Below are 12702 nucleotides of genomic sequence, written 5' to 3' on the forward strand. Positions count from 1 at the left end.
CAATCAATGAACAAGTAAGGTGTCGCAATGAAAAACTGATGATTGATGCTCCTCATCTCTCTCTGTTCCTGTCTGTCTGTTCCTATCTATCCCTCTCTCTGACTCTCTCTCTGTCTCTGTAAAAAAAAAAAAAATCTCGAGATATTGTTTACACCCATCACTATTTTGAAATAATGATAGTTATTACACCAATACTATATCTTATTCAATGCAAAAATTTCTGAATTGCAATTTATTTTTTCATATTTCTATAACTGATTTCAAAATAATTGGTTCCCTTTGTAATCCTGTGCACTTTATTTTTTAAAATTTACTTTATTTATGTTTTTTAGAGAGAGGAAGGGAGAGAGAGAGACAGAAACATTGATCTGTTTTTGTATGTGCCCTGAATGGGGATCAAATTGGCAAACTTTGCATATCAGGTCGATGCTCTAACCAACTGTGTTATCCAACCAGGGCAATACAGGGCATTTTATTTTGTGCATTTCAAAGCAATATTCTGAGAATGACCCACAGTCTTCCCCAGAGAGCCAAAGGCAATCATGGTTCAAAAATGGGTTAAAATCCCTGGAAGAGCCTGACCAGGCGGTGGCGCAGTGGATAGAGCATCGGACTGGGATGCAGAGGACCCAGGTTCGAGACCCCGAGGTTGCCAGCTTGAGCACGGGCTCATCTGGTTTGAGCAAAAAGCTCACCAGCTTGGACCCAAGGTCGCTGGCTCAAGCAAGGGGTTTACTCAGTCTGCTGAAGGCCCACGGTCAAGGCACATATGAGAAAGCAATCAATGAACAACTAAGGTGTCGCAACGAAAAACTGATGATTGATACTTTTTTTTTTTTTTTAATTTTTTTTTATTTATTCATTTTTAGAGAGGAGAGACAGAGAGGGAGAGAAAGGAGAGAGAGACAGAAAGAGAGAAGGGAGAGGAGCTGGAAGCATCAACTCCCATATGTGCCTTGACCAGGCAAGCCCAGGGTTTTGAACCGGCGACCTCAGCATTTCCAGGTCAATGCTTTATCCACTGCGCCACCACAGGTCAGGCCGATGATTGATACTTCTCATCTCTCTCTGTTCTTGTCTATCTGTCCCTGTCTATCCCTCTCTCTCTGACTCTCTCTCTCTGTCCCTGTAAAAAAATAAAAAATAAAAAAAAATAAAATAAAATCCCTGGAAGAGAGAAAGAAAATAATTACCTGGTAACAACTATTGTGGTCTCCCTGAGTCACCTTAGGAATTTTCTAACCTTCCAGGCACACCCTTCTGTGGGAGGAAGCAGGGGTCTCTACAAGCTCCAGCAATGCAGAGGTGAGTCAGAATGGACAGTTCCAGTGGCCAAGCAAAGCCCAGTGGATGCTTTACACACATTCTCTCTTGTTTCATTCTTATATCTCTAGGAGACTGGTCTCATTACTCTTATTGAGAGGTGAGGAAACTGAGACTCAGGGAGACTGGCATTGCCTTGTTGACATTTATTGGTTGAAACTTAGAGGGACTGGGTTTGAGGTTAGGGAACTGCTTGTGTTCTGAGTCAAGAGCCAGCCCCTTGGACACCCCCTGAGGATAGAGCCCTAGGGATCCTTTACAGTTGGCTGCACATGTGTCCTATTCCAAGGTCAATACCCTCACTTTTAAAAGTGGGAACTCGGGGAACAAACCTGTTCATCAGACACTCATTCAACAAATACCTCCCACTCCAGGTCTCCAGTCATGCCGGTTCTATGCCTCAGATGCTTTCATTTACATCTCTCTAGCTCTGGGCCACTAGCCTGGTCCAAGCCTAGGCATTTGTCACCAAGATTCCTGCATCAGCTTCCTTATTTAGCTTCCAGCTTCCTCTCTTGTCCCTGGAATCTCTTCTCCCTGCTGCAGAGATTCCTTTTTTTTAAAATTTTTTTTTATGGAACTGTGTCATCCTGCTGCAGAGATTCTTGAGGCACAAACCTATATTCACTGTTAACACCCCGCACCCCCACCAACACACTGACACTCACCTCAAAGCAGCTCATATCCTTTCAGGGTTCCCCACTGCTCTTGGGGAAAGTTCAGGGCTGGTCTGTGCCTCTCCTCCTTGTTCTCTCTGCTCCAGCCACACTGTTCCTCTTCCAGTTCCTCAAATGCTTCATTTCCCCTGGAGCCACAGTGCCTTTGCACAGAATTTCTTCTCTTCCCTCCCAATTTTGTCTAGCTGATGTCTACTCATTCTTAAAATCTCAACTCAAATATTTCTTTTTAAGGGAAGCCTCTATGCCAGGCTGGAGTATACTCACTATTTTTGTTTTTGTTTTTTGTTTTTATACTCTAAGCCCCTGTACCTCCTCTGCATAGCACTTATCATAGTCTGTTATGTTAGTTTCATGAATTTCTTTATTACTATCAATCTTTGTCCTCAGACTGTCCTCTCCAGGGAGCAGGGTTCAAGTCTGTTTCTGCTAATCTCAGTAGGGTGCCTAGCATCTAGATGGAGTTAACACTCTGAATGAATGAGTGAATGTTAGACACTAGAGATACAGACATGATTTAGACCAAGTCCTGGCCCTCAGGGAGTCTAAGGGTAGTTGGCCCATAGGGCTGGTAGGCGGACTGCCCGGCAAAGCCAACAGTGGACAGAAGAGATAAACCCTCACAGGGCTTCCAAAATCCCAAGGTTGGTAGTTTGCTTTTTTTGCAAAGGGAAGCACAGGTCAGAGTTCAGAAAACCTGCATGCCCAGGGCCAGCTTTATTGCTGTGCGTCCTTGAGCCGGTTACTTAACATCTCTCAGCTTTTTTTTTTTTTTTTGAGTAAGCAACACTGAGCATTTCCAGCTGAACACACATTTATCTCCTTTATGAAGTTTCCTTATCAACAAATGATAATAAGAGAAACACCCACTTTGCTGGCTTATTGTAAGGATGAGGGATGTAACTCTAAGCTGTGAAGGACGGCAGATGGCAGTGAGCAGATGGCAGTGAGCATTGCAGGGTTGGGACAGAAACGTGCTCTTGGGCTGCTGGGGAACCAGGGTGAATACAAGAGGTACAGATGAAGGGAAAGGTGCCAGGAAATCCAGGGCAGACTCTGGACCCTGGGTGTGGGCAGGTGTGGGATCTGCGGGTGTTATGGCCTTTACCCATTATGGGCACAGAGCAGCCTGTGGCTGTTGGGCAGCAGCAAATATGCCCACACTCTCAGAGGTTTCATAACTTATTTCTGCTGGTGATTGAAAGTTAACCCAGGGCTGGGGACAGGCCGGTACATAGCAGCCCACTCCCGCTGCCTCTCTGCCCTTGGCAAGTAAGGCTGCTGCCGGCAGTAAGCACTTCTGGGCCTGGAGAATGAAGTGAGGCCGTGGGTGGAACTTGCCAAGCACCATTGCAAAGGAGAGACCAGAGAATGGGATCGTAGAGGAGAAGGGGTCTCTTCCCCGGGCTTCCCTCCTTCTGAGATGCGGAAGGCTTCCAGAGAGAAGACACTGAAGGGGTACTGAGGGATGAATAGGAGTTCAGCGGGTGGGAGAAAGGTGTTGGGATGCGGGAGTAAGCACAGAAGGAACAGAATGAGGCATAAGAGATCCAGACACATTCCTGGAGGGGTGCAATGCTTGGAAAGGGCCTTGTTTGCTCTGAGAGGGATCTAGCACTTCATCTAGAAGACAGGGGTAGAAAGGGGAGCCCTTGAAGGGTTTTTAGCAGAGTGATATGGTTAGGTTGGTATTTCTATTAAAATATTACACTGATGCTATCATATGTGATTTTTAAAAATATGTATATATTTAAAATATAGATATGTAAAAACTATATATATATATTTAAATATCTGATTCAGAATTTCTTACTTATATTGGTTCCAGAATCCCCTTGGCAGCCTGAAAAATGTTTCCGACTCCTTAGAATAATGTTTATAAATGCATTAAATAGTTCTGGCTGGAAAGCTTGGTTGGTTAGACTAGAGCATTGTCCCCATGAACAGAGGTTGCCAGTTCGATCCCCAGACAGGGCACATACAGGAACAAACTGACATTTCTATCTGTCCGTCTCTCTCCACTCTCTAAAATCAATAAATTTTAAAAAGAAAATAAATGCATCAAATAAAATACATAGGCTTACAAAGGAAATCAATTATATTGAAATAAAGTGATTAAAATATGAAAAAATGGGGAAGATAGTGACATATGTGACTCTTTCTTAATTAATAAGACCCTCAGTGGTAACAATTATTGTAATTTCAAAGTCATGATCAACACAAACGATATTTCAAGTTATTGGCAACAACTCCAGTGTAAAAACATTTATGATTTCTACTATTGTGATTTGTAATCTACATTCATAACAGAAGGACATACAAAATTTTCTTTAGAGGTTATTGACAATAAAATGTAATATTTGTTCGATCTAAGTCCCCCGACCTGAATTGCCCCCACAGGTCTCCAGCGGTGCAGAATCCCTGCTCTGGCTGCTGAGACTGCCCTCACAAAGGGCACCGGGCCAGAGTGCGGGAGGGGGACCTTTTCATTTCACATTTTTGTGCTTTGAATTTTGTACAATGTGTATGTGTCATCTAAATAAATAAGTCATGTAAAGATAAAAATAAGGAGTTTGCACCTGCTATCACGTGGCAGATGGATCAGAAGACACAGGCTGGGAGGCCAGAGGAGGTGGTGCTGGGTGTCCAGTGCGGAGATGACAGGGGCTCGGAGCAGGTCATGGTAATGGGGATGGAGAAAGAGGACAGACTCCGGAGAGGTTAGGAGTTGGAAGACAGAGGGCTTGGGTGTGGCTGATGAGTTGGATAGGAAGATTGGGAGGAGGAAAACTCCCAATCATAGCAGTGACCACAAGGAGACAAAGCCAGGCTGAAGAGACTTGGGGAAAGAGGTAGAGAGTGGGGTAGAGGTTTGTGATACCCTTTATAGGAATAAAGGCTCATGCCAAATGCCTAATACCTTTGAGAGACTGAATACAAAGGGAACAATGGCCAGTGCATATATAAAAATACAACCTCTGTAGCAACCAGACTGGGCAGCCAAACCACAAGCTCTATAGCAGTTGGCCTAAACAATCAGGACTGGACCAATGACCCCCAGCTCTCCTCGTCCCCCCCCCCCCATTCTACCCCCACTTCTATATCAGGACCAACCAGCGGAAACTAAACCTGCTCTTCTAACTGATTGCATAAGACACCCTGCTCCTGGTTAGCACCTGTCCCCTCCAACCTCCCCGTGCCAGCTCTCTAATCAGGGAACACCTGAAGCCTTCCCCTTTTCCACTCTAAAGTGTTCCCATTCCCTGCCTACCTTTGAGATTCTGCCAAAAGGAAGTGATGGTGGCCGTCACCCTTCCTATTGTTTGCCTTATCTCATTGGTATTATCCTGTTTATTTCTGCACCTTAGTGTTAATGCATTTTTTTGCATCATCTGATGCTCCAAGAGGCCGAAGGGAAACAATGGGTTTTTTGAGTGTCCGAGGAAACAAAAGTGGAGGAAAGAGTCCTGACTTCACAGTTTGAGCTGGAGCCAGGTCGCCTGCGTCCATTAAAAAGTAACACAGCAAGCAGGAGTGAGGAGTGAAGCATTCCCACACTCCTCTGTGTGTCTGAGCCTCACAACAGCTGCAGGCCTTACTGCTGGATGTCCGAGAAACTGTGCTGTTGAAGATTCTACCGTGCTCTCCCTTCCTGACTTTCACTTAGCAGGGGCATGGAGACCATTTGTTAATCTGGGGACAAAGTTCAAGTTGGGGAACCTTCTCTCTCTACTCCAGGGATTCCCCTGGGCCTGGCAAGGCTGGCTTTTCCTTCTAATCCTACTTTCATGTACCCCAGAGGCCAGAAGATTTGTCTGCACATAGTCCCAGTGCTGCTTGGGGTCACTCTTAGGGACCACACTTCACTGTTCTGGTGAAAGTGACCAGACACACCCTGCCTTCCTGTTTCACAGCAGGAATCACTGAAGCTCATAATGGCTCATTTGAACAAAAGAAGTTATCTATGGAAAAGAAGAAGTCAGGCATCTCCACAGTGCCGAAGACTAGTTGTATTTTCCAGGGGCTAAGAATTCAGACGAGGCCAAGGACACAGGGAGTCACTGTTTATTGAGCCCTGAGTGCCCGAAACTGTGCATTCAGGTTATCCTGACAACACCCCCTTAGCGGTGAGAGGCTTGGAGAGGCTTGCTAAGGTCACACGACTACACATGCTGCAGAGTGGATTTTGACCCACATCTGCCTCGCTCCCAAATTCCTGTTTTGTTCCCTGGACTCTGCCTTCTTAATCAAGAGCCAGAAAGTCTCTGAGGATAGAGGCGGGTACCCGAACTGAGGTCCAAATTCCTTCATGCCCACGCTGAATCATCTGAGTCCTGAGTCCATCTTTGGGGTTCCCAGCTTGTGATAAAAGTATTTTAGTTTCACAGATTTTTCTTTCTTTTATGACAGAGACAGAGAGAGGGACAGATAGGGACAGACAGGCAGGAAGGGAGAGAGATGAGAAGCATCAATTCTTCTTTAAGGCTCCTTAAGTTGTTCATTGATTGCTTTCTCATATGTGCCTTGACCAGGGGGCTACAGCAGAGTGAGTGACCCCTTGCTCAAACCAGTGACCTTGGGCTCAAGCTAGTGACCTTGGGCTTCAAGCCAGTGACCTTTGGCCTCAAGCCAGTGACTATGGGATCATGTCTATGATTCCAGGCTCAAGCCAGTGACCCCATGCTCAAGCTGGTGAGCCTGTGTTCAAGCAGGATATGCCTGCACTCAAGCTAGCGACCTCGGGGTTTCGAATCTGGGTCCTCTGTGTCACAGTCCAACTCTCTATCCACTGCCTAGTCAGGCCGTTTCACAGATTTCTAAGTGTATGTGTGCACACACATACTATTCTTAGGAGTCCAGGTAATTCAAATAAAGGAATTCCACCTATTGTTCTCACTGTTATACAATATGGATCTCAGCTAAGCGCTGTCCTGGCCAACATTGTGCCACTGGGACTGTTTTTAGAACCCCTTGGGTCCTGGGATGCATATGAATTTTTTATTTTAACTTACTAGCTGATTGACCCCTGATCAAATATCTACCCCTCATGGCCTTCAGCATAAAGCCCTCTCTCCTTTCCCTGTAGGGCAGACATAAGTTGACCTCGTCTTTCCTCTCTCTACTAAACTTAAGCAACTTCTCCTCACTTAGTTCTCCATGCCACAGTGACTGTGTTTTTCCCTTCAGCTGCCAAGCTCAGCCATGGCCTCAGGCCCTTACACTGTGCGTTCTGCTTAGACAGCTGTTTGCCCAGAACTGTGCTTGGTTGACTCTTCCTTGCCATTCTGGTCCTAGGGTAAATACCAACACCCAGGAGGCCTTCCTTGACCACCCCCTCTAGAGCAGGCCTCCCTAAGCCACAGTCATCACCTGCTGTATGGTTTTCACAGCATGGACAGTATATGCTTTCTATGTGTCTCTCCACCCCCCACGCCTCAACAGTGCCTGGCACACGGCACGTGTTCTGTAAGAAGTAACTGACTGGATGAATGAACGCATGAATGTAAGGTTTCTGGCAGACTGATGGTCCTTCTTCACTGTCTGATTATAGGGCTGGGGGAGCAGTGAGAAGGCCTCAGGCCCCACAGTCCCCTGTCTGCTGGGACCACCAGAAGATGATGAGCTTTCTAAGGATCCTGTAGTTTTTCCTCAAACACACCTACTAGTTCCAGCCTCTACACCTTTGCTCCTGCAGTCCCTTTACCTGGTCTTGCCTCTGTGGATGCCTCTGAGTGTTGGACTCTTACTCAGCCTCAACTCAAATGCCACCTGCTTCAGATTCTCCTGGACTCAGAATTTTCTCCCTTCCTTGAGCTCCTGTAGCCTTCTGGCTGTACCTCTATATACATGCATGTTCTTCCAGCCTTGGCTAGATAGCTCACTTGGTTAGAACATCATCCCAATATGCCAAGGTTGCAGGTTCAATCCCTGGTCAGGGCACATACAAGAATCTGCTAATGAATGCATAAATAAGTGAAACAACAAGTCGATGTTTCTCTTTATTTCTCCTTTCCTCTCTTTCTAAAATCAATAAATGCATTTTTAAAAGTTTAAAATAAACATATATTCCTCTATACTGAGAGCAACTCAAGGGCAAAATATGTCTGTGCTCCTTCTTGGTAATGTGTAGCACAGCGCAACAGCCGGCATCTCAGACTGATTGACAGTGGAAGGACTGGTGGACAACTGGATGGACGTGAGGGTGGATGGCTCAGAACGTGACTCACAACAGGGCCACCACCCTGTAGCCCTGGACAGTCTTAAACAGAGACCTCAAGAATCAGGTACCAGTCCAGACTTCGCTTTTTTCTAGCTGGAACTTTGGGCAAATTACTTTACTATTCTGGTCCTAAGTTTACATGTCTGTAAAATGGAGCTAACAGTAGTAACTTCACAGTAACTCAGAAGTTATTGCAAAAAATAAATGGATTAGTGCTTTGAAGTGCTTGGGACAATGACTAACACATAAAAAACAACTCAATAAATATTAATTATTGTTATGTAGACACAGGTCTGAGCCTACCTGAAACTCCTCCTTCCTACTTCAGGGGCCAGGAGCTTGGAGGTAAGCTTGGGGACTCGCCACAGTGAACAGGGACTCAGTGGGAATTCAAGACAGGGCCCTGTTTGTCCACATGTATGCATACTTTTATTCATTCAATTAACAGGTATTTGTTGAACACCTATGTGCCAGGCACTGTGAATTCTGCATGAAAAAAGACAAAATCCTTGTCCTCAAAGAACCTGCATTCTAGTCTAGGAAATAAGAGAATAAAGAGAAAAGAAACAAATATATCATTTCATTTAGTGAAAGCCCTCTAAATAAAATCACAGGGTTTTGTAATAAAGAATGACGGGGCCCTGGCCGGTTAGCTCAGTGGTAGAGCATCGGCCTGGTGTGCAGGAGTCCCGGGTTCGATTCCCGGCCAGGGCACACAGGAGAAGCGCCCATCTGCTTCTCCACCCCTCCCCCTCTCCTTCCTCTCTGTCTCTCTCTTCCCCTCCCACAGTCAAGGCTCCACTGGAGCAAAGTTTGCCCGGGCGCTGAGGATGGCTCTGTGGCCTCTGCCTCAGGCGCTAGAATGGCTCTGGTTGCGGCAGAGCGACGCCCCAAGATGGGCAGAGCATCGCCCCCTGGTGGGCATGCCGGGTGGATCCTGGTCGGGCGCATGCGGGGATCTGTCTGACTGCCTCCCCTTTTCCAGCTTCGGAAAAATACAAAAAATGACGGGGAGTGGTCAGAGAAGGCTTTTCTGAGGAGGTGGATTTCAGCTGAAACCTAAGGAACGAGGGGATTTCTGGGAGAAGAACATTCCAGGCAGAGAGATGAGCAATTGAGGAGCAGAGAGAAAGCTGGTGGGACTGGAGCAGAGTGGGCAGGAGGTGGGACATCGGGCGTGGAGACCGAGGTGTCTACAGCGGTGGAGTCCCAGGGACTCTTGGCTGTCCCAAGAGGTTTGAATTCTATTTTAAATTTGATGGGAAGTCTGTGTGGGGTTCTGAGCAGGGTAGTGACATGATCTTATGTTTTGAAAAGACCAGGTGGTGAGGTCAAGACCAGTCTGGGGAGGGACAGGGACAGGTGAGAAATGCTGGTGGCCCCTATGAGGGGAGGCAGTGGAAACCGGTCGCACTCAGAGTACCTTTGGGATATGGAGTCACTAAGACCTGCGGTTGCATGTGGAAGTGGAGCCTTTTTATAGGAATGGCTCCAAGGTGGATGACTGATTCACATATTGATGAGTAAGACTGCAGGAGGAGCCAGCTGGAAGAGATGGGCAATGAGCATTTCGTTTTGGACATGTAAAGGTGTATGTTGATTAAAAGAGAATGTTCAGGGGGACGTGTCTAGTGTTGGATAATACAAGTTGGGAGGTTAGGGCTGGGTGACAGATTGGGGAGTCCTCAGCACAGAGATGCTTTTTAAAGCAGGAGACAGCAAAAGATCAGCTGGGGGAGAGTAAGTAAATAGGGAGGAGGGGCCAGGAAGAAGTGGCTGAAGGGGGGAGGACGCTAAAAGAAGGTGTCGCCAAAGCCAAAAGAAGATCACACTGCAAAGAGGGGGTGACCAGCTGTGACAAGTGCTGCTGAAGGGTTGAGGAGTGTGAGCATGGAGGGGGGTGGTGGTGGTGACATGGAAGCTGATGGGGACTTGACGAGAGCCCTCTGGGTAGGTAGAGTCGTGGAGCCTGGAGCCGTCTAAGGAGAGAGGCGTGCAGGGTAGACAGCCTTTGAGGCCTGCCCTGCGAGAGACAGAGAGAAAGGAGGCATATGTAAAGGGGATGTGGGGTCAACGGAGGGTTTGTCCGTTTTTTAGGATGGGAGATACTACAGCGTGTGTGTATGTTAGTGGGAGAGATCGGGGAGACAGGTGGAACTTGACGTAGGAGAGCAGGAAGGTAATCACAGGAGCAAAGCTCTCGAAAAAAGCTGGTATCCAGTGCCCCAGAGGAGGGGCTGATCTCCACAAATAGGTCTGGGGACAGTTCATCTAAGTCAGGACAGGGGAGGAAGTGTCTGTGGGGAGAGGCAGGCAGCAAGACTGGGTGCTACGCAGAGAAGAAAGAGGCTCCTGACATGTTGCACTCCACCAGGAGGCCTGGATTCTATTACTGACTCAGGCTTTCCTGTGTGACATTGGGTGAGGCACTGAATCTTTCTGGGCTGTGCTTTCCAAAGAGTAGAAAGAGAATCACAGTCCCTATCTATTCTCTCTCCTGGGGTGAACACACTTGGCCCCGCCTGTCTGAAAACCCATCTGATAGGTTCCCAGTACAGAGATGCCACTGGCTCTGGCCTGAGACCCAGGTCATCTTAAAGGTCAGCCAAGCTTTGTCACTTAGCAGGTGTCAGGGGTCTAGGGGTTGTGCCACTATATTCCCAGTCCCTCACTCCTTTGGGACACCATGAATAAAAAGCCTGCCTCAATTTTTCTACCTGTGACAAAAGGAAGACAATGGCTCAGTGGGCTGTTCTGGGTTTGTGGGTAGGGCTAGGACCACGATCATGTCTGAGCATTCAGGAGACAGTGGGGTAGGGAGAAGAAAACACAGGCTCTGGAGCCAGACCACACCCCCAGCTGTGACCTGCCAGAGAGAGACATACTGTGAAGCTTGAGCTCCCAGGTCCCCATCCTGAATAGACCCTTCCCCAAACCCTGTGCTAATTTTAGGTTAATAATGTTGTGTTCTTTTACTTACAAGGAAAACCCCAAAGTGTATAGCATCTGGGGCAGCGGGCAGGAGGCAGTGGCGCCTCCCGCTCCATCCAGGGTGTCTGTGATGGCCACTGACAAGGTCCCACCCATCCTCCTCAGTGGACTCAGCCCTTAGGATCACAGGTGAGTACCTTCTTTTTCTGTTTATACTCTTAATGGCACAAACTGCCTGAGGCCATCTTCATCGTATTTCCCTCTTGTCCCCTCCAGCACCTAGCCCTGCTCATTAGCCACTGAGCCTAGTCCAGGGCAGTGAGGGCACACACACGGTAGGCAGATAACCCATCTGCTTCCACCTGCGCCTCCTTGACTGAACTGGCTTCCTGACTCCCAAGGCAGTAGATTCCAAGTGCACCTAAGCAGTTCACACTGGGCTCCTTCTACTGGGTGCAGAGCAAAAAGCCCCCTTTGACCCCTTAATCCTCATCGCTCAGCAGGACCAGGAGATGACAGCTTCACTACCAGACTAGGAGAGGTGAGTAGGTCATGCTGGTCCTAAGGATCCCCAACCCTGGCCCGAACAGTCCCTCTCCTGCCCCCTTAGACATTCCCTGTGCCCAGAACCCCACGTTCTTACCTTGGTGGGGACGAGGATGGGCAGAGGTAGCAGGAAAATGGGCAGGAAGAGCACAATCAGGTAGAAGCGATAGGCCCACAGGCCCTGCCAGCAGGTCGCCATGGTGTAGACCCGGGAGGGCTGCTGGAGCCACTGTCTCTCTGAAATCCAGGGAGCGGAAGGGCTGACTGAAGCAGGTAGGCTGCCAGGGCAGGCTTATATAAAGTTGCTGGAGTGTTAACCATTGACCCACCCTAGCAATCAGAGTGTTTTTGGAGTCCGGGGGTGAGATTAAGGAGGAGGGACCTGTCGGAGGTATAAAGATCAGGAAGACTTTGAAAGAAAGGGAGGAGGGTGAGATCAGGTGTAAAAGCTTCAGGTTCTTTCAAGAAGTTAAGCCCAGAGTTAACTCCTTCTGTGCGCAATGCTGGAGGAGCTGGAGGCGGAAGGAGCCTGGGAAGCCCGCAGCCGGCCTCCAGAGGGCAAGGCCCTGAGCTACCGCCCGGCCCAGCCTTCTCTCCTTCCTTTTACTTCCCGCAGCCAGTTTCTCTGTGAACTGTTTATACAAAGCTCCGGGTAGGGCAGCCCTGCCTCTAGACAGGCCCTGCCCACTATGAGTTCCCAGTCTAAAATTGCGGGAAGCCAAGGCCTGGAGCAAGCCCTCCTCTTCCTTCCTGGTGTCTAGGGACCTGCAAAGCCACCGGTGCTGACTTATTTCTTACTCACTTTGTGATGTGGATCCATGGACTTAACCTCTCAGAATAGCCACTTCTTTGTTCTGCTGTAATATCTTTCTATCATGAGGCTCAAATTAAACAACTTATGGTATGTTGAGCCTTGAAATATGGTGGGTATTAAGGGTAGGTTTTTCCTAAACAGCCATGGAAGACCAGCAAAGATTGTCTCATATTTTGGAAATAATCCCTCCA

The 12702-nt window shown here is 47.8% G+C and overlaps 1 protein-coding gene across 2 annotated transcripts in view; it reads right to left on the reverse strand.

Annotated features, from left to right (window-relative positions):
- Positions 1-12305, reverse strand: part of SLC13A2 (solute carrier family 13 member 2) — a 30285-nt gene extending 17980 nt beyond the window's left edge. Inside the window, exons 1-2 of one of the 2 annotated variants that reach the window (XM_066263248.1) lie at positions 11795-12305; positions 8524-8756 (exon numbers count right to left, since the gene is read on the reverse strand). Coding sequence is in view for 1 of the 2 variants with exons in the window: in XM_066263247.1 (XP_066119344.1) it covers positions 11795-11896 (102 nt within the window). In the remaining variant the exon portion in view is untranslated. The remainder of the gene's footprint in view (positions 1-8523; positions 8757-11794) is intronic. The other variant, XM_066263247.1, reaches the window with a different exon arrangement.
- Positions 12306-12702: the final 397 nt, after the last annotated feature.

The sequence above is a fragment of the Saccopteryx bilineata genome, chromosome 2 (assembly GCF_036850765.1).
Source record: "Saccopteryx bilineata isolate mSacBil1 chromosome 2, mSacBil1_pri_phased_curated, whole genome shotgun sequence".
In the NCBI taxonomy this organism is placed as follows: Eukaryota; Metazoa; Chordata; class Mammalia; order Chiroptera; family Emballonuridae; genus Saccopteryx; species Saccopteryx bilineata.